We start from the raw sequence: 20,882 nt of genomic DNA on the forward strand, positions 1-20,882 counted from the left end.
ATCAACACCCTGGTAAGCCTCGCTCATGCACCTGCCAGTGAGAGCCCAGCCTGCCCTCACCGGGATGGCACACCATGGGCAGCCCTTCTCTCCAGTGTAGTGCTGGGAACTGGACATGGGCTCTAGAAATAGGTAGCAGGACAGGCTCCATAGTCATCCTAGAAGAAAGAAGTGGTCCATGCCCTGCTCCCAAAAAGGCTCGGGGGGGGGTGGGTGGCCAGGTGGACCTGCCCACCTGCCCACCAGATGCACTTGAGGATGGTAAGAAACACGAGGGTGCAGAACCCCCCTCACCTTCTCTCCCTTCACCTGCCCTGCCCTCTCTCCCTCAACCTCCAACCTCTACCCCACACCACAGCTTCAAGGTTGTCGATGCATTTTCTTCTCATCACCTGTTGCTAAGGAAAGCCCACAATATGCAATCCCACTTACATGAGGCAGGGTAATACACAAATATAGCCAGGATCGCCAGCATGCATGGAAAGGGCCGAGGGGGCAGGTGAACTGGTGTCGTATGCTTTTTTTAGAAACATGAACTTGTTCTGGACAAGAGTAGGAGTGGATTGCAAACAACAGGAATGCAATCAATGTCACTTGTCAACCAATACAATCAGTCACCTTTAAAAAGGTTTAAGGCCATAGCTTTTGTGAGTTTTGCCAGAATTCTGAGGGAAAACAGATCTGTTACAAAGCTAAATAAACTATGATGTAGTAAAGTCATAAAAACAAACAGACCAGTGGAACCATGTAGAAAGCCCAGACAGCTCTATATTTTGTCACCAGATTAGTGACCCTGGGAGACACTACAGGACACTAAGGAAAGATTTGTCTTTTAAAAATAGGAGGTTGGGTCAATTGAGGAACTTTATAAGGGAATAACGAACCTCTGCTCATAGTCCTCACATATGCAGAAAATACTCTCAGATGTGTTTTAACGGACACATACTAGGGACAGTGTCCTGCCTGTTTTGTTGTTGTTTTAACTTGACGCAAACTAGAGTTATCTGGGACCCTCAGTTGAGAAAACGCTCCCATCAGATTGTCTGAAGTACACTTTCCTGATTGACGGCTAATGGTGCTATGTGGTGCTACCCCAGGCAGGTAGTCCTAAATGTTATAAGAAAGTAGGCTGAAGATAACCGGTGGTGGTGGTGGTGGTGGTGGTGGTGGTGGCGGCGGCGGCGGCACGCCTTTAATCCCGGCACTCAGGAAGCAGTTAGGCACTAGACTACATAAAGAAACCTTGCTTCAAAAACAAAACAAAACAAAAACCAACACACACACACACACACACACACACACACACACACACACACACACAGATAGAGACAGAGACAAGAAAGCTCGCCACGGGGAGCGAGCTGGTAAGCAGCGTTCCTGCATGCCCTCTGCCTTAGTTCTACTTCCAGGTTCCTGCCTTGAGTTCTCGCCTCGATGGAATATGATCTGAGTGTTGTAAACCCAAATAAACCCCTTCCTCCCCGAGTCGCCTTTGGTCTTGACAATTTGCCACAGATAGAGAAACCTCAACTCGGCTGGAAAGGTAGCTCAGGTGGCAGGGTGCTAGCCTACAATACAGTGCATACTGTTGAGAGAGAGGGAAGCTCGGTTCACCGCGCCGTGCCTCAGCGTCCTCGGATAGGGAGAGCTCTAAGCTACAGAGAGAAGGCTGACTTGGGTTCAGGATTTGAGCGGATAGTCTATCAGGGTGGAGAAGACAGGCAACAGGCGCTCGCAGCGGCCAGTCACACGTACCCTTAGGAAGCAGGGAGAGATGCTGCTGCCTCTTTGCTTGTTTTCTTCTTGGTTTTCAGCCCAGGATCCCGTCCATGCAATGGTACCACCCCTCAGTCTCCTCCCTGAGAGCACCCTCACAGACATGCTCAGTAGTTTATTCAAAAATCTTGTCATGTTGACAACCAAAATAAATAATTGAAGGGGGCAGGGGTGGGGTAGGGAAAACAAGCAAAACAGAAGGACTTGGGCAACCAGGAAATTATTCAGCAAGCTGTAACAGGTGTCATATGTCCTTATGCACTTGTAAAAACCCAGAGAACATTATGAGCTGAAAAAAAAAGATAAATAAAATTAAAAAAAAAACATGGACAGAAACTATGGACTTCAGTTAGTGGTGCGCCTTTACACTAGTACTAGCAAGATGACACATTGGCCAAGGTGCTTGCTACCAAGCCTGATGACCTTAGTTCATGCCTACCGGCCCGCATGGTGGAAGTAGAGAACAGAGCCCTACAACTTCTCCTCTGACCTCCACATGGCCCCCTTGCTTGCCTGAGCACATACACACACACCATAGACAAATAAACAAACAAGGTGTAAAAATAAATGTACCATACTAACGGTGTGTGAAAACTGTGGGTGTTGGCGGTGGTATATGGGCACGCCACTTTTCATGCTCATCATTTTCTGTGAATTTGAAATTGCTTATAAATATTGTCTACTCATTAAAAAAATAACAGAATCAAAAAACAAAAAATTGGAAAAAGTATATGTAATTTTTATCACAAAGGACTAATTTTCTAATGTGTAAAAAGCTGAGAAACTGAAAAGAACTAACAACTTAAAAAAGAAAAAATGGCAAAAGATAAACTGATAATTCACTTAAAAATGAAGAAAAATGGTTCTTGAATGCCTAGAAGAGGTTTGGTGAATGCCTTTAATCCCAGTATTCAGGAGGCAAAGACAGGTGGGTCTCTGTGACTTCTAGGCCAGCCAGAATTAGATAGTGAGCGCCTGACAAAAGAAAAGACAGAAAGCCAAGAACACATGTCCCTCATAATGAGACAAGTTAGAAAAACTATACTGTGGTAGCCGTTTTAACCAACCAGCCCACATAAATATTAGAAGCATGTGTGCTGTGCTGATAAGTACAATGAGCATTATATGCTGAGCAGTGTTGGTAAGAATGCAGAACAGGACTGCAGAGATGGCTCAGTGCTCAAGGGAACTTACTGTTCTTGCAAAGACCTGAGATTAGTTCCCAGCCTCCAAAACAGCGAGTTCCCAACTCCCTGTAATTCCACTTTTAGGGATCCAACATCCTTCTCTGGTCTCTTTGAGCACCAGGCACACACATGGCACATACACACAAATAAGCAGTCACAGAGTCGCATAAAATAAATACATTTTTAAAACACAAAGAATGCAAAACAGCATGGTCTTTTGTGAAGGGGAATTTGGTAACATCTTCAGAGTCACTCTGCTTTTACCCTTTGAGTCAGTAACTCCACCTCAAGAAATCTATTCTAAGGAGAGAGTAGGGAAATGGCACCACAGAAGCCTTGTGACATGTGACTCGTGACATAGCAAACAACCCAAATGTCCATCCTTAGAATGAAGCCATCCACCACATGAAGGGTTATGTTTGCCACTGCAGGAAGCAAAGGGAAGCTCCTTCAACACTGACGTAGAGAAATCTCCAAGACCTATCGTTAGGCGGCAAGGGAAGGGATGGGATGCACAACCCTGCCATGGCATCCTACGCTTGGGAAATAGCTTTTGAAAAAGAAACAGGGAGAAAAAAGGAAGTCAGTAAAAACAAATGGTTGTAATCCCGCTGTTTTGAGGTGGAGTTTGGAAGCCTGCTGTGAGGCTGAGGGAAGCCTGAGCTTCATGATAAACTAGAGGCCAGTTTGGCTCAGAACTATAGAATAAGAGTGTATGTCAAGCTTATATATCATATATACATGTGTATACATATATCATAGACATATATCACATATACATATATGCTTTACGATATAGAGCAAGGGGTGGTTGAGTGACGACAACCAGAATGGATCTCTGGGCAGATCGTTCCAATATTAATACTGGAGCATATACTTGTATATACAAAATAAACCCCAGAATCATTAACAAGCACCCCATTTTCTTGGTCCCAGGTCACTGCAGAATAGCACTCTTACCCATACGCCCTTGCCTGCTATACTTTTTTCTACAGAATGGGATCTTAAATGGAATTTTAGAGAAGGTCATGCATTTTTAAACTGTATATTATGAAACTGTCAAGCATGTGGAAATAGAATAGGACCATGAGCCTAATGTCTATGAAGAAGGTGGCAGAAACTCGCAGAGTGAGAATGACTTTGGTCTTTTGTAAAAGCAGTATTTCTGCACATTCCTGGGGAGGGGGCACAGGAGCCAACACCTTAAAAAGCTCCCAGCAATCCAAGTCAGACCAATTTGAGCCTTTAAAAGAACAATGAATGCCATGACTTAAACACATAAAATATGTAAAAACTATGAACACACACGATCAACCAATCAACAGTCCCTAGTAGTGGAACCTAGGGCACTAACTCTTTTGAAGAAAAAAAAAATCAGAACTTATCATGCCTTTTCTGAGCAGACTGTAATTCAGGGCAACAAGAGAAGCTTCGTATTTATGAAAGAAGCCAGCCAGACATTTCCCAGAAAGTCACGTGGTTGACATTAAAGGGAAAAGTGGATCTAGGCTGCATCTCCGTAGATGCTCAGGCTGTACAGGGAGAAGGTGGCAGGGAGTTGGATTTTGTGCTGAACAGTAGTGTCTTCTAAACCCTTGTGTCAGTGTAGGGGTGTAATGAGAATGGCCCTCTCTTGTAGGCCTGTGTGTTTGTGTGCTCAGTCCCCAAACTGGAAGCGTTTGGGAAAGATTAGGAAGTGTGGCCTTCTTGAAGGCGGGCTGTCAATGAATGCGGGCTTTAAGATTTAAAAGTCCATAGCAGGCCGAGTCCTCTCCCTCCCTCCCTCCCTCCCTCTCTCTCTCTCTCTCTCTCTCTTTCTCCTTTTCCCGCTCCCTCTCTCTGTCTCTGACTGCTGCCTGAGGATCAGGACGTGAAGCTCTCAGCTTCTGCTCTGGCATCATGCTTGTCGGTACAGTACTACATCCCCTGCCATGATGCTCATGGGCTAGCAGTGGACTAAAGCTCTGAAACAGTAAGCAAGCCCCTGATTAAAGTGTTTTGTTTTTCCTCTTCTTCTTCTTCTTCTTCTTCTTCTTCTTCTTCTTCTTCTTCTTCTTCTTCTTCTTCTTCTTCTTCTTCGTCTTCTTCTTCTCCTTCTCCTTCTCCTTCTCCTTCTCCTTCTCCTTCTCCTTCTCCTTCTCCTTCTCCGTCTCCGTCTTCTTCTCCTTCTCCTTCTCCTTCTCCTCCTTCTCCTTCTCCTTCTCCTTCTCCTTCTCCTTCTTCTTCTTCTTCTTCTTCTTCTTCTTCTTCATCTTCTTCTTTGTCTTCTTCTTCTCCTTCTCCTCCTCCTCCTCCTCCTCCTCCTCCTTTGCTTCTTCTTCTAAATAAGAGTTGCCTTGGTCATGGTATCTATTTACAGCAACTGAACAATGACTAAGACAGTATCAGCAAGCCTTCAGAGGTTGAACATTTTGCCTACATGTCTATACACATGTAGGCCCATGGGAATACATGAACACTGGCAAGAGTAGGAAAGAGCAACCCCACCTTAAAGTAGAGAGGTTAGAAGGTAGCTTCCACTATAGAAGACCACATGCACAGTGTGCATGAAGAGGGGCCACCACACACCGAGGGTGCTCTTCCTTCAGACTGTTTCACTCCTCAGAAGCTCCTCTGGTTTAGAGGTCTTGCCATAGCCATGGCTGTACAGACGGAGTGCTGAACAGTGCTGATGGGTAATACGCAATGGCAATACACAGCACAGGGAGGTTTCTGCAAGGATCTGTGACACTGCTTTGTTCACCAGGAACTGGTGCCACACAGTCCTTCAGAGGAGCAAATCCCAGAAGATGAACCCCACAGGAAGCCAGATGACAGGAAATGGGATGGGATGCCAACTGAGTCCTTAGATCCCAGGTCAACTACAAACCTCTTCAGGCCTACTGGGTATGGTCCAAGTGCCTGGTAAATTGTGAGCTCTGGTGACTTCTTACCGTCCTTATCCTCAGTGCCCCCAGTGTCTCATTGTCACCTGGTCCAGAGGCTCTGGAAGCCTTGTGCAGAAGTGGTTCAGATTTCAAATCAGTCCACACCTCTTTTCAGAATCTACCAGTTTGCTGAGACAACACACAGGTACGTGCTCTCAGACTTTAACCATCCCTCCGTGTTTGACACCTTAAACTTTGGACATGGTGGTTCTCTCCAACATGCCAGTCTCTAACTTCCTGCCAGTTGGGCCATTTGGAATCATTGCTGGCGTGGAATTTGATTTGTGTGCCTAGGAGTGTCACACCTAAAGGAGGAGGAGAAGGAAGGGAGGAGCTGGTAGGGAGGAGCCCTTGAGGAGGGTGCTCGCTGCTTCCAGAGGCACTGGCAAGTGAGGCCATCACCGTTCAAAAAGCCTGAGGGAACCGTATATCCTCTTACACTGTCACCAGAAGATTCATTAGTTGTCGGCAGTGGAAGAGGTCTCGGACACAAGTGTGGCTGCTCACCTCATGCTCCATTGTCAAACAGAATCATATTTGGGTGGAGAAGCCCTTCCCATGAACCTCACCGTGACATGCCCTCATCCTCCAGTCACCCCTGGAGATCCCTCCACCACCACAAAGCCATCTCTGCAGGTCCTGGCAGTGGTATCTTCTGGGCACCACATGAGACAACAGCTTGTCTTCCTGGTGACCTCTTTCAGTCACCTCTGGCACTGCTGTCCTCTCCTGGCTGTGGGTCTGCCAATGTCTCTTCTTCCTTCATTTGCAGCCTGAGATTCTGAGACTCGCCTGTGGCTAGGTCTCACCCAGGGCCAACGAGGCTCCGGTGTCACTCAGCCACATAGCTGCTACCTATCTCAGTCCCCAGTTCCTGAGTGATTCTGTCAGGACCTGTTATTCTGTTGTGAATAATTACTGCCCTGGCTTTTGATGTATTCAGTAAGGTCATTGAGCTTGTTATGCAGAAAGAATTGAAAAAAGAAGCACCGGCTTTCTCCCCTCTGCTTTCAACAGCTGTGATTTTCCACCTAGGCTGCAAGAGAACAGTTCAGGGGCCATTCTGTGCTTAGGGCTGCTGCCCAGGGATCTTTAGGAGAAAGGGAGGTGGGCATCCTGTGCTTAAGGCTGATGACTGGTATCTCTCTGAGGGAGATGTGACCACAGAGCTCAGCTCACCAACTGACTGGCTGTTGGGGGCAAATGCAAATAGCCCTCATTAAGGCAAACCCCCAGAAACAGGCCAGTCACTGGCCCCTAGCACTGTTTAGGGATTCCTGAATTTCACAAGCCAAGATACTGTCCTAGTGGATTAGAATGGGCTCTAAGGCTGGCATGCGTACTATCCCTGGATGAAGAACAAAATCTGGGGATAGAATCACAGACTCACCTGGAAGGAGTAATATGACAAGCAAGACAGGCAGGTGAACCCAGGGGTAGCCAGGACAACCAGAATCAGGGAGAGGTGAGGAATCGGTCCCAGAGCTACAGCAGGTGTACCTGCTGGCATAGCTTTGGAGTTCTAGACTCCAGGACTGCATCAGAAACCACGCACTTGTATTGCTCTGTTACAGTGGCTCTAGGGGACCAAGGCGGGATGTGCCTGTGCCGATCCTTCCACAGCTTCGCACCCAGAGAGTCTGGAGATTTTCTCTACACATTGCTGAACCTGTTGATGGGCTGCCTCAAAACAGAAGCTTCCTACACTGCAGGGTACTTAATAAACACACGCACACACACACAGTCGCAGGTAATTATTACTGGGAGGTACATGAGCATCTGTGTACATTTGAAATTGTTTCTAGTGCTTCCAGGGAGGAAGAACAGTATATGACCAGATGGAAGCCTCTGTCTTCCATCTCTGTGTGTATAACATCAGCTTGCTCCAGGCTTCCTTCAGCAACACAGTTCTTTATGTTCTTGTGTTAGAAGTGGATCAATCTTGTGCTGGGGTCAATTGCTAAAGGGACATGTAAAGTTTCACCTTTTAGAACAAACAGCTTCCCGGAAGCTTCTGGGAAGCGGTGTGCTTGGCCTTTTAGATGGTTTCTGGTGACCAAAATCAGCTTCTCATGCTTGGAAGGCAGGCACAGAACTGGCTGGGCCACTGCCTCAACTCTGCAGTTTTTAGCATGTAGCATATGCCATTGAGATTTCAAAGCTCTTATTGATGAGTTTTATCCAAGCAGGTGGAAGGGAGGAAGGAACTGGAGGAGGGAGGAAAAGATGGAGGGAAGGAGGGAGAGGGAAGGAGAAAAGGAGGAAGAAGGAAATTAATTTAATAAACTTAAGCCTTTTGGAATCTTGACTTGAGGCAGTCATTTTTTAATGACTTTCCCAATTTATTTCCTGTCCTGTCCTGAAGATGTATCCAGGTAGAAGGGTTGGTGACTCAACATTAGATCACCACAGAGTCATAAAACTAACAGATTCTCATGAGGACAGACACTGGCTATCCCTCCCCGTCCATATATGGATGATGGTGCAGTGAGGGCTACAGACTCTTGTTTGAATCCTCTCCAAACCCTTGGGGGACAAAAGCCATGAATATTCTGGATGCTTAGCTCAAGTCCACTGTGTGAAAGGACTTTTGCAAGCTCTTTGTGTTGTGAGCAGCTGCATGTCTATAGGAAATAATATGGCAATTCATTTTTTTTTCTACTATAAGCATCCATATTTGACATACATTCTGTCAGCGCCACCTTTCCCCCTCAGCTTCCGCTTCTAATATTTAATTGTAACACGCTGTGGTTACAAAAAGCTGAATCCATTGAGATTAAAAAATGAGTTGAAAAAAGTGGAAGAGCACATTCTTTGTGGTGAATACTAATCTTGCAAGGCATTTTATTTCCGGGGAGTCTGCCAAGAGCAAGCACGGAAGAGTCAAGGATTGGAATGAGTCACTGCAGCCCCAGCCACAGGAGGTCGGAGGCACAGACAAGGAGAACAGTCAAGGGCTTGCACTGGAGGCCAGGAAGAGCTGTCACGTGAGCCCTAGAAGCAGAGAAGGTCTCCAGTCAGGTGGCAGAGTGAAGGCCCTCGACAGACTAACCTGGACTAAAGTGCAGGCAGTGTGGGGATCAGGAAACCCTGGGCCAGAGGGTGTGAGAGGGAGCGGAAGAGCCTACCTGAGCAGAGCTAGCTGGACCACATGGGAACAGGGAAGCAAGCCCTAAAGAACAGTTTAGTTTTTGTTCTAAAAACCTACCAGAGACTCCTCAAGAGCTGGTATGGTCTTTTATATTTTAAAATGATGGGTCGGATGGAAAATTAGTGGGTAGCTACCACAAAGGCACCTTTGACAGAAACTCACATGGGACATCATGGCAACTCAGATCAGCAAGCAGTGGATGGTTAAGGATGATGGCTTGGGATATGCCTTAATGATGAGTTGCTACGTGGAGGGATGGGAAATGGATCATTGAATTTGTCTCTGGGATGGGAGGAGAGCCTTCAGGTGTGACTACTGGTGGCATTTGTCATGATGACGACAGTTTGGGAGAGAAAGGTGAGCTTGCAGTGCCCAGTGAGCTATCCCTACGCAGAGCACCGGTGGACAGAGGAGCTCACTGTGCAGTAATATTTAAAGATAATGCCAGGTGTGCTGCTGCAAGCTATAATCCTAACACCACCAAATGGAAAGTGAGAATGAAAGCAGATCCACATGGGATCTTCTGAGGGCCGGGGACCGGCTGGAGTAAGAGCACGGGGAATAAGCTTGAGGAAGTCCTTGCCATGCTGAGAGGTGTCCATCTCTCTAGGCTATGGGTGCTAATTGCCAGGAAAGCAGTCAGAGTCAAATTAACAGAGTCTTGTGTGCTATGCTGAAGATGGGCGGCTCTGTTTGCACATGGGAAGAGGCACAGGGCCTGGTGGCACTTGGGAGGGTGAGGTAGATTGCAAATTTTAGGACCTCTGGAAAATTGGTGAGATCCTGACTTACAACCTGAAAACAAACAAACACGATAAAAGGCTGAGGAGTGTAAGTCAGTGGTAGAGCACTTACCTAATGTTCACGTCAGAGAAAGAAGAGGGGAGCGAGAGAGAGAGAGAGAGAGAGAGAGAGAGAAAGAGAGAGAGAGGCAGAGAGTGACAGACACAGACACACACAGAGACAGATACCCAGAGAGATAAGATAATTTGAGTGAAAAGGGGTACACCAACGGCATTCAAACCTACAGCCAAGGGAGTGATGGAAAAAACATACTAGGGCATTCTTTTCCTGGGGAGACATAAACAAATCCCCATTGACCCCACGTGGAGCACCGATGACAGACCAAAGAAACAATGCTGCTCACGTCCAGCTTGGTGAACCAATGAGTTTGTCGGGATTCCCTGAGAGTATGGAGTACTTGGTGAACTTTCTCACAGAGAATCCCCCGTCATAGCATGAGCTATATTATTATTGGAGTTCTCAAGTGTAGTCAACCTTGCAACTCCTTTAGGCAGGATTACACTGGGGGTGAGAGATGGAGTGGCTAGAATCTGAGGTGAAGCTTTGATTGCCTCCCCTTCCATGCAGGAATCTTAATACCCTCTCTTGTAAGTCATTGGCAGGCAATCACAGCCTGTCTGATTCCATGATGCCAAAGGCATTGTCAGCCTCAGAGGACTGAGCTCCACAACAGGGACTCATGAGGGTGCTCAATAATCTGGTTGACAGGACTTGGTGATGAAAAGGGGGTAGGATGAGTTGGTTGTTCCCCAGTGGTCAAACTGTGGTGAAGGAAAGGGAACCTGACAGGTTTGTGACGCTAAAGGCTGACAAGAAGGACAGGAGCCTCCCTACCTCTAGGGACCATAAGCTTTAAGGGAGAGGAGAGAGGAGAGGCCAAGGGATGGGCTCTGCGGCTAACATCCTTCAGCTCAGGAGGGAAGAAGTCAATAAGCTAAGTGCACAGAGAACCTGTGGTCAGAAGCCAGATCAAAGCAAAGTAGGAAGGAAGGCACCCAAATGTCTACAAGAGGACGATGATGGTGAGCAAGCCATCAAGTGCTGAAACCATCTCTGGGTCAGCTAAAGGTGCTGGGGACTGTGGGATGACCATGGTCTAGTGAGGACCTGAAAGTGAGGTCAAAGGACATAGATGGAACCCGCCTGGGAGGAGCTGGAGGTAGGAAGGACCAGAGTAAGTCCGCTCAAATGGAAGGCTCAGGAAGGAGGCAAACAGAGCAAGAGGTCCCAAGATGCTGAGCAGCTGCAGTGCGTTGAAGAATTCGGTTCTCTAAGCAAAACAACTGCCAATTTCACTAGCTAGGCTGTACCTGTGCCTACTAGCTGGTCTGTGGACTGACTGAACTCCCTAAGAGGAGGGAGCACGGAGGGTCATTGAACCCTTACCTGAGGTTCCAGCCATTTGTTTGCAATTCTGCCCTAATTGTACGTGGCCTGGCGTATGCAGGCTGGGGACAACTGAGTAAAGCGGGTTGCATCTACGTGGCTATGGGGAAGACACCATTCATGCTGGGTGAAGACTTTGCAGCACAACTGTTTTGGGGTCATCCATGCTCCTGTACACAATCCCTCACCCACATCCTGTAGATAAACCCAAAAAACTCATGGGTTGACTGTTGGTAGAATTACACGCACCTCTGTTGTTAGAATCTTCCGGGAATGTAGAAGTTCTTTAGGTCTCCACGGGGGAGGAATTCTGAGGCAGGAGGGTAAGGAAGGTCCAGGAAGAAAGAGAAAGGAGGGAGGTCAACTTAGGTTAGTCTCCTTTAACTTTCCTTAGGGAAGTGCTGACCATGACTGAGCAAGCGGTGGGGGCCCGCAGAGGCTTAGAACTTGAGCAGAATGGGAAGTGTCTAGGCCATGCATAGAGCTGGTCAAGCAGCTCCCAGACACACTGGGGACTCAGGGCTGGATCTGTGCACCAGGCCCATCCAGTGGCGGCATAGGGCCTCACGGATCTGCAGGACAAGCCTCTGGAGCCCTTGGGGCTGCATGTAACCATGGGTACAAGCCACAAGCAAGCCAATGTCCCTGGGGCTGGGGGGCTTGCAGGGCTGCAGTGTTGCCATCACCATGGGGCTTGTCTCAGCTACACATACTTCACACTGGAAAGCCAGAGAGGGACAGGGCCTGCCTTAGTGTACAGCACGAGAGGCATCAAGGCTGAGGACATTTTGGGTAGGTGGAGACTGTTGAGGTCAAGCAAGCAGAGGGTCAGGGGAGCAGGCATGCTAGAGGGTAGCAATGGAGACTGGTGTATCCACATTCTCCCAGGGCACGTCACGGACAGGTAAGCAGACCAGAACCCACTAGTTAGGAAGAGCTGGGAGATGCCTCATTAAGTGTTTGCATGTAGAGCGGCACCGGCCTCTCCCAGCCTTCTGTAGTCTAAGAACTGAGATCTGTGTGAGCTCTGAGCACAGTAGCTCTGACTGCCCTTTGTCCTTTCTGCTTGGTGCAGTGGGCAGAACTGGAGGTGAGCGCAGTGGACTGGAGCGCTCCTCTGCAGGAGGGAGGCCATCTGGGCAGCAAGGTATGGACATCAGACCCTTTTCCTTCCCGAGAGGCACAAGTCAGCCCTAACCCTCACGGAGCAGTGTGGTTGACAGAGCAGGGACAGAACACAGAAGCGCTTTCAATGGCCTGCTGTGGGCTGAGCACTGGGCCAGCTCCGAGTTCTTCCCTGCCCATGTGTCCCTACTCCACATGTCCCTTGTAGATGCATGCCTCTCCATAGTACCATCATTAAACATGTTCCAGAGCTAACCTTTGGGTCCCCCCTCAGGCACTCCACTTAACTGCTTTCACAGAGTGGGGGGTCCTACAGACGTAGGTGCTAAGTTTATGAGGGAGGTAAGACGCTTCTATCCTTAGACTCCCAGAAGATAAAACAACCCCCCATACCCTATCAGGATGCGACACTGTGCCATACACCCCAGCAGGATGAGGCAAAAAAAGATACGCAGACATATAAACACACAGCAGGATGAAACATACACCTAGTAGGAGGAAACACACACACACCACCAACAGCAGCAGGTTGAAACACACAGACACACAGATACTCACACAGACAGACACACAAACACATACTTTGAATTTTTTGCGCTTTTAGCTGTACTGTCAAGTTTTGCAAAAAAGTATCCCAGTTTACCAAGTTGAGTTGGCACTGTACAGAAATAAACAGCCATATTGGTCTAGAAACGTCAAACTTAACTGTTTCCCATTTGTTTGGGTAACACACTATTAATTATGTAAGGTCGTATCTGCATGGGTTTGGTTAGAGAAGCTAAGAAAGTGTTTATTAAACACCACCTCTTCAGAACATACAGTTTGGATTCTTCCCACAAACAAGAACCAGGTGAACTCTTGAAGCACGTCCTGGCGCGCTCAGACTAGAGGCGGAAGACAGCGGGCTAGCCACTTACATTTCTTTTCCTTCCCAATGTTCCATCTTGTCCCTAGTTCTGTGGAAGGAAGCCAGAAAGAACACGACACCCTACACACTGTAATCTGAAGAACACGAAGACGGAATTTTGTTGTGAGCACAAAGATCCCTGCACCCACAAACAACTCTAGGAATGCTAAATGAATGCTAAAATGAACACAGAGTTGCCTCTTCAAGGAAAAAAGGTATATGACCCATTTTCCACCCAGAAGGCTGGGAATGGAGGTCATTGGGTGCTCAGTAGCTTGGTGATGTGAGTTATCTGAAGGCCGGCCATACCTGTTCCCACAGCCAGGACCAGAGGTGGCTAACAGGCAAAATGACCTCTACGCTACTGGTCTGACTGAGATCAACCAGATCCTTCCCTAGACCCTTAGGACGTAGCTCAACGGTAGAACCCATCTTCCTGGAAGAAGTGATACTTTGAGTTGAGTTTCAATGTGCTTGTCTCCTTGAGCTCAGGGGGTTGCATTACACCAGGAAACTTTTTCTGAGTCATAGTGTGCCTAACTATGTTGGCAACAAATTGCTCAAAGTCAGACTCTAGAAGTTGGGACCAGCAACAAAAGTCATGCTGAACAGGACTTCCTTCTTGCCTCTAGCAGATGGATACTCTGCTGGGCCTGGCGTTCACAGAGGCTCCCACAGAATTTCCATTGATAACTGGAGGGCTCAAAGGTGAAGATTACACGCAGGTGACATTCTAACAGAAAAGGAATGCGTGTGTCTGTGATACGTGGCTGTTCCGTGCACGTCGCTGCCCCTACCAGGCCTGGGTCATCTTAAAATGAGGTACTTAGAGCCTGCTGAGGCACTCTATACGTGGCCATCAAACATATGGTAGGTCAGGAGGCAAATCAAGGGTATTGTTGGCTTAGTCCTGGCTTACAGGCAACTCTTAATGCAAAGCTGGTTTTGGCACTTTCAGGCACTATCTGGGAGGCAGTTTTATTACAGAATTGGAAAGGAGTATGGGTGAGTTCAAGGACTGGACATACAACACTGAAAAAAAAAATCCCAACTGCCATTTTAATGTCCTTTCAACAGATAAGACCAGTCATTAGAGGAAAGTCAAAGTTCACCGGAACAAGGCAGGAGACCAGAAAGTGAAAGATTTCAGTGTGAAGCCAGCAGCACTTCCCTGTCCTTAGACAGTACGAATGACAAGAGTAATTCCAGTTGTAAGCAGGAGGGAAGACATTCTACAGCCTTCTTTTGCCCCCTCCCCCTTTACACAGGGCAGAACACTGTGTTCTCAGAACAAAATGAACTCAAAGCCAATACACATAGCCCTTACTCACAGGTAAGTTCAGGGCAGGAAAACGGCCCAAAATAGGGAAGGTGGCTGGAGGGCCATTTGTCCACTTCTTCCCGATGTGTTCAGTGTCTTCTAGAAGGAAAGGGAGCCATCCACCAATTCTGGCTTCTGACATTTATGTGGGGCTAGAGTCCACCTGGTACTGACCTAGAGCCTTAAGGCCTCTCAAAATCAGCAGTCATAATCACACCTGAGCCAGACAGCCCAAGTCCTGTGCAGGCTTTGAGCCATCTATGGATTCTTGATCAAGGCTGAATAAACACTCAGCCAGATGGGGCGTGGAGGAGGGGGCAGCTCTCCATCCAGGAAGGCCAGTGAGGCAGGGTTCTTCCCTAACTGAGCAGGACTCAGTGTGAACTTTGCTCTAATTGATACAGCGAGTAGGGTAAGGGGATGGAAAAAGAAAAGAAAAATAACCAAAACAAAACAAAACAAAAAAAACCCAAAAAACAAAACCAAAAACTATCCCAAGTACGTCAGAGCTATTTGCACTTTCAAACACTTATCCAACATACCGATCATCATCGTCAGAGGCCAGATCAATGACAATGATGAAAGCAGTTTGCCGAGTCACTTGCACAACATGGGGGTTATGGAGAAGAGCTGAAAGAAAGGGGAAAAACAACAACTAGTATTCAAGGACGAGAAATACAAGGCCCTTTCTCCACCAACAGTTCGTCTTCTCTTCCATTTGCTGCTTACAAAGGCGTGTGTGCTGTGCTCCCGATTTTCTGAGCAGCCCAGCTTCCCGCTGGAATAATGACGTCTGTTACATGGAAGGCTCCACTGAGCCACTGACCTGGCAGTGGGGAGGCAGGTACAGACCACACAGCCCCCACTTTACGGAGAGTCTCTACTTTGCATCAGGGGAGGCCTCAAAAGCCCCTTTGATAAGTGCTCACGGAGAGTCGACCCTCTCCAACAGGGCACATTCTTTTTCTTGGTTAGGGCCAGCGGTGACATCACAGATGTTACTCTGCAAGACTACAAGCACACCACAGCAGCTTTCTGCTTTTCTTTTCCCCTAACCCTAGGGAAGGCAGGGTTAGACAAATGCTGGTAGTTATATTCTGGCTGCACGCTATTTCTGTATTTTAATTTCCCACGGGAAGTGCCCATCATAGGAACCAATGACACCTCCTCACAAAGCACAAGCTGACACAAGGAACAGCAGGCACTAGGAGTTAATGCAGCATCTCTGCCATACTCAGTGATGAGGATTACTTTCTAGTCCACGTTAAAGAAAACTGTTAAATAGTTTTTGTTTTGTTTTTTTTTTCTGGCAGAATGGAGTCCATGCCCCTCGTCCAAAGCTACACTCACCAGTAGGTGGCGCTAAAACAAAATCAATCAAAAGAAAGCAGGCCACACTGGTTGGGTCCCTGGCCCCAGAGTGGCCTGATGGACAAGGACAGAAAGCCTGGAGGCCCAGGATCTGGCAGACAGCATGTGGCTGAAAGAAAAAAGAACTGGTGTCCAGGTCCCAGTAAGATCATCAGTCTCCTGGGCGCTTGTGGGCCTAATGCTTCCTCTTCCCCCTTCATGCCCTTTCCCAGTGGTCTGGATTTCCTCACAGGAGGCAGAGGAAACACCCCTCAGGGAAACCCTTTCTCCTGAATACTCACTGTGCAGATGTCATGGCTTTGGGGGGTCTTCACATATTAAGTGCTTTATGTGAAAACCCAGTCCAGTTTTATAAGCAGCTTTACCACTATTAGAAGGTATCGTGGCTAAAAGAAGGGAATACATTCTCCTTAGGAAATAACTGGGGAGGCTCCTACATAAGAGCGCGGACACTTACTCTTGTCTGTGCCTCTTTAGTCCCTTCACATAGGTGCAACATAAGAAACTTCCTCTCTGCATGTACTATGTACCCCAAGTCTCCAAAGGGAACTTCTGTCTCCGCAGTTCCTTACATGCAGTGTGTACGCAATGTCTCAATGACAGAATGGACAGCAAGCACTGATGGTCCCGGGCATGCACAACCACACCAGCTCCATCTTGTTGCTTTCTCCCACATGTCTGCTGGTCCTGGTGGGTGGCTGCTCTGAAGCCATCATGGAGTCCACAAGTATTGACTCTGTTGACCACTGTCCACAGGTTCTGACCTCTCTGGAAGACCCATACGGTGGGTCCTCTTCTGCAAAGGTGACAGGTGAACTCTGCCCAGTGTGGGGATTTAGGCACTGATGAATTAGAAAGTCAGCCCAGCTTGACAGGAAATAAGGCACTGAGCAAAACTAGCAACATGTGTCTGGCTTCTCTGACCTATGACCCACATGGTGATACACAGTAAGGAGGGAAGGGCTAGAGGGTGGGGCAGGATCAGGGCCCCTGGGATGACTCTACTTCCAGTCTGAGGCAGGGGGCCTTGTCAGGAATTCAGCTCCGTCAGCTACTGGGTCCAACACCGTGCTGGAATGAATTAGCTCTTCTTCTGTGGCCTCAGGCAGTGGTCTGGGCTAGCCAAGGCAGACCTGAAGGGAGACTGATGGACACGGAAGCCACCTGTCTTCCACACACAGCTCTCACTTTGCATGCTTACGACAGAAGGTGCATTGACCTGTTCCTATGATCTCCTGGAGGAACTGAAAGCCAACCTGGCCCTGCAGGAGGTCCGCAGGTTCTCTGCAGGGCTCTGCTCTATGCGGTCTCCATCTAGCCTGCTTTGGTGTCTACCCTGAGTAATAATACAAAGAGAAGAATAACCCCAGCTGTGCATACAGTTGAGAAGAAGCTCAGTCTCACTACCTCATTCACTGCAGCTGAACCTGAATATTAAGGAAACAAACAAACCCCAAACCGTAGTGCAGGTTAACCTCAACCTTCCACCTATTTCTTCCAATCTGGAGCTGGTATCATTGTCTGAAGACATGCCTGAATGCGGAGACAAAAGTAGATGGATCCAGTATTTGTAAATTTCGTATTTATTATAACAAAAATTATGCCATGTCCATTTGTGCATTCTGCGTCAATATAGCTCTGGATGTGTGGATGGTCTAAGGGACTCTGTACAGTCATGCTGATTGTGGCAGCAGGAAGGGACACAATTAAAAATGTCTGTAAAAGGTTCTGGGATCCCAAGGGCAGGACCGTATTATCTGCACAGAAACACGCTGAGCAAATGGCCCACACTGAAGATGAGCTAGGGGGGGATGGGGCGGGGAAGGCTTTTCAGAGGGGCTGGGAGTCAGTTATTTAGGCTGTGTCCTTATACCGAGACTACAAACACTTTAAGCTTCACTATGTAACACTGAGCTATTTACAATAGGAATTTCTCAATCAACTGTTCTCTCAGAGAAAATTAGTGAATCCCAGTGACTTAAGTCACCTGACAGAGTAAAGCAACTCCTAGGAGTTAGTCTCCATATTCTACAAATGTCTATCATTTTCAAGACAAAAAAAAAAAAAAAAAAAAGCCTTTCCCCACAAAGAAATACACAATTACAATATTATTAAATCATTTAGCAATGACAATTTGCCCTGCCTTCCAAACAAACCAAACAACAAAAAGCCATTTTTAAAAATATTACATTATCATTAACTGTTTCTCTGTAATATATTAAACCTTTTGTTCTTTGTCTTTACACATTTGATATGTTAGGGAAGGAAGTTAACAAATTTAAGTCATATTGGTAAAGTGTCACTAGAGAAAAGTGGTAAATATTAAAAGTAACCAATACAAAGAGAACCTACAGAGGAGCTGCAGAGGCGGGCGGGGCGTGTCTGGGAGGAGGGCAGGAGGTAACAGCCCTGGTTTAACGTGAGCCTGGGAGACTCTCTCAGTCTTTCTGGTTAGTTTATTGTTTAGAACAGTGCCCAGACTGGGTCATAGTGGCGTGTCGTAACAGTCTGGCAGCTGATCCGCCTGGAACTGCCTCTGTGGCTGTGGCTGTGGCGGCTGGGGGGGTGGTGGCAGCTGCTGCTGCTGCTGCTGCTCCTGGTGATGTTTCATGATTTCTTTGACTTCCTCTTCCAGCTCCGGCGGTATGATAAACTGATCATCCGGATCTGGCTGAGCAGGGGCTGCAAAATAGCCCCCCGGCTTTCGGAGAGGGGCATCTGCGGCAACCTCTATCACATTGTGGCTCCTTTCCTGGGGAGCGACGGAGCCGTTAGCCCGCCGTCGCCCGATGGTCCCCACAGCGGAGAAGTCCGCCTTCTTGCACAGACCGGACTCATCCTCGTTGGCACTGATGACGATGCCCTCATCGCTGGCCTCAGCTGGCACCTGCAGCAGGTGCTGCTGCCTCTCCTTTTCCTTGGCCCGGCCGCAGTGAATGTCCACTTCCACCTCTACCCGGCTGCCATTGCTGAAGACGCCCTCAATGGGTTCTTCATCATCACTGTCAAGGCCGTTGTCGGAGAACGCGCTGGAGAAAGTGGCACTGGACAGCTGACGCTGGAAGGAGTTGGACAGGCAGACTGGGTGGAGCATGCAGCGCTGCTCGTTGGGGTAGGCGGGGCTGCTCTCATTCAGGACTCCAGATGGGGGCTCATCGGAGGCAGTAGAGCCCACCTCACTACTCATCTCAGAGGTGGACAGTTCACTGCTGATCTCGGATGCCATGCCACTGCTGGAGGAGGGCACACCCAACCCGTCTGGGGGCCGGTCCTTGATTACCATGTTGACAGAGGATGGGAAGATTCCGGGGCTAGGGGGTGGCATGCTCCCTCCAGCACTGAGCTCGCAGCAGCAGAAGCTGTCTTCAGTGACACTGAGCTGCACCACCACGGCACTGATGCTGTCATGGCAGCCGTAGCTCTGGGCCAGAGTGCACAGCTTCTTGGCAGCAGCCAGAGCATCCGGCACGTTGCGCACGGCTTCCACGGCCTCTTCAATGGATAGGCTGTCCCAGAGCCCTTTGCTGCCCAGGATGAAAAACTCATCCTGTGGAGTCAGAAGCACTGACTGGACGTGGGGGCGAGGCACCACACTGGGGTGGAGGAAGGTGTAGCCCAGGATGCGTGTGGATTCTGTCACTCCATTGACCTTGCCATCCTAGAAAGGAGAATTTCCAGAGAGACAGTGAACACAGAGCACATGTGGCTACCAAGCTGCCCACCTTCCCTCCCCCTTGCCTCAGGGCCACTGACTGGGCCATAGGAAAGTGCTGGGCATCCCAAGGAGGAGGCTTATGTGCCCTATGTATGGAATGGCTAAAGTGTAGATCTGGGATTGTAAGGAGCAGCAGGAACAATAGGAAATTAAGAGGGACCACATTTCTACGAGGTGGTCAGACCGATCCTTTCTCTTCGTGACAAGCTGATGTCTAGCCCCACGTGACAGGCATGCTCACTTGATTCTAAGGAGGTAAACCACCCCATCCAGAAGTACCTATGACAGGGACGGTTCAACCTCATGACTCTGCCCATCAGCACAGCCAGCATGAGGAAAGGTTAGGGAGTCTTCTGTGATCCCCCAGATGTTTGGGTCGCAATGCTCATATGTTTGGAGAGGCAATGTTAATAGAAGTACCCATTCTTAGGATTTTCTTGAACCCAGCTTCCAAGGTCAAATGTAGAAAGTAAGGAGCCTTTTCAAGCTAATGCTGTTCAGACCAGCGGCCAAATCCAGGCCACTTTCCAGGTAAAAGATAAATACTTTTAAAACCTTAGCTGCATTTGCTGCTGTGTTCTCTACCTTCCAGGTCTGCGGGTCTCGGCCTTACAGCCATGTCCACCCACAAGGAAGCTCTACAATGACGAACGCAACTTGTGTGAGTTTCTGGATGAGCAAGTGCTTCTGGGAGAGAGTGGCCCATGCTGCAGCTCCACCACCTGCCTTTGCCTGGGCATTTCCAGTTTCTTGTCCCTGGGTGCCTTTCCCACTGACGTGACCCCACCAGCCATGCTTAAAAGCAGGTGGCAGTGTAGGAACTGAGACGCGTAAAACAGGCTTTGAGGCATTTTCAAACTCTCTCGATCCTAGTAATAAAATCTGCTCCTGCCTGGTGTGGGGTCTGGCGAGAAGCACCCTGCTACTCCACCACCTGTCAGCTTGTGCTGTGAGGGCATTTTCAAGGTGCGGAAGGGATGAAGTGGAAACCCTTCACTGTGAAGGCTCAGCAGAGCAGGCAGAAGTGAGGAAAAGAAAAGGGGAGATCAAGGCTGGCCTACACGGCTGCCTTGTGCAGAAGACATCTCCGTTTTTGGTGTGACTGCTCAGTTCGCCATATTCTGGACCACTCTGGATGGTCTGCTACCTAACCTGTGTGCATCAGCCTTGTTAACCCTCATTGTCTGGGACAGCCAGGGAACTAAACTTTGT

General features: G+C 48.3%; 1 protein-coding gene across 1 annotated transcript in view; it reads right to left on the bottom strand.

The window, feature by feature from the left end:
* Window positions 1–17,520: 17,520 nt before the first annotated feature.
* The window catches only part of Phlpp1 (PH domain and leucine rich repeat protein phosphatase 1), a 213,136-nt gene continuing 209,774 nt past the window's right edge, over window positions 17,521–20,882 (bottom strand). The window contains exon 17 of the mRNA XM_060371441.1: window positions 17,521–19,613. Coding sequence (XP_060227424.1) covers window positions 18,441–19,613 — 1,173 coding nt within the window. The 3' untranslated portion in view covers window positions 17,521–18,440. The remainder of the gene's footprint in view (window positions 19,614–20,882) is intronic.

The sequence above is a fragment of the Meriones unguiculatus genome, chromosome 18 (assembly GCF_030254825.1).
Source record: "Meriones unguiculatus strain TT.TT164.6M chromosome 18, Bangor_MerUng_6.1, whole genome shotgun sequence".
NCBI classification, from domain to species: Eukaryota; Metazoa; Chordata; class Mammalia; order Rodentia; family Muridae; genus Meriones; species Meriones unguiculatus.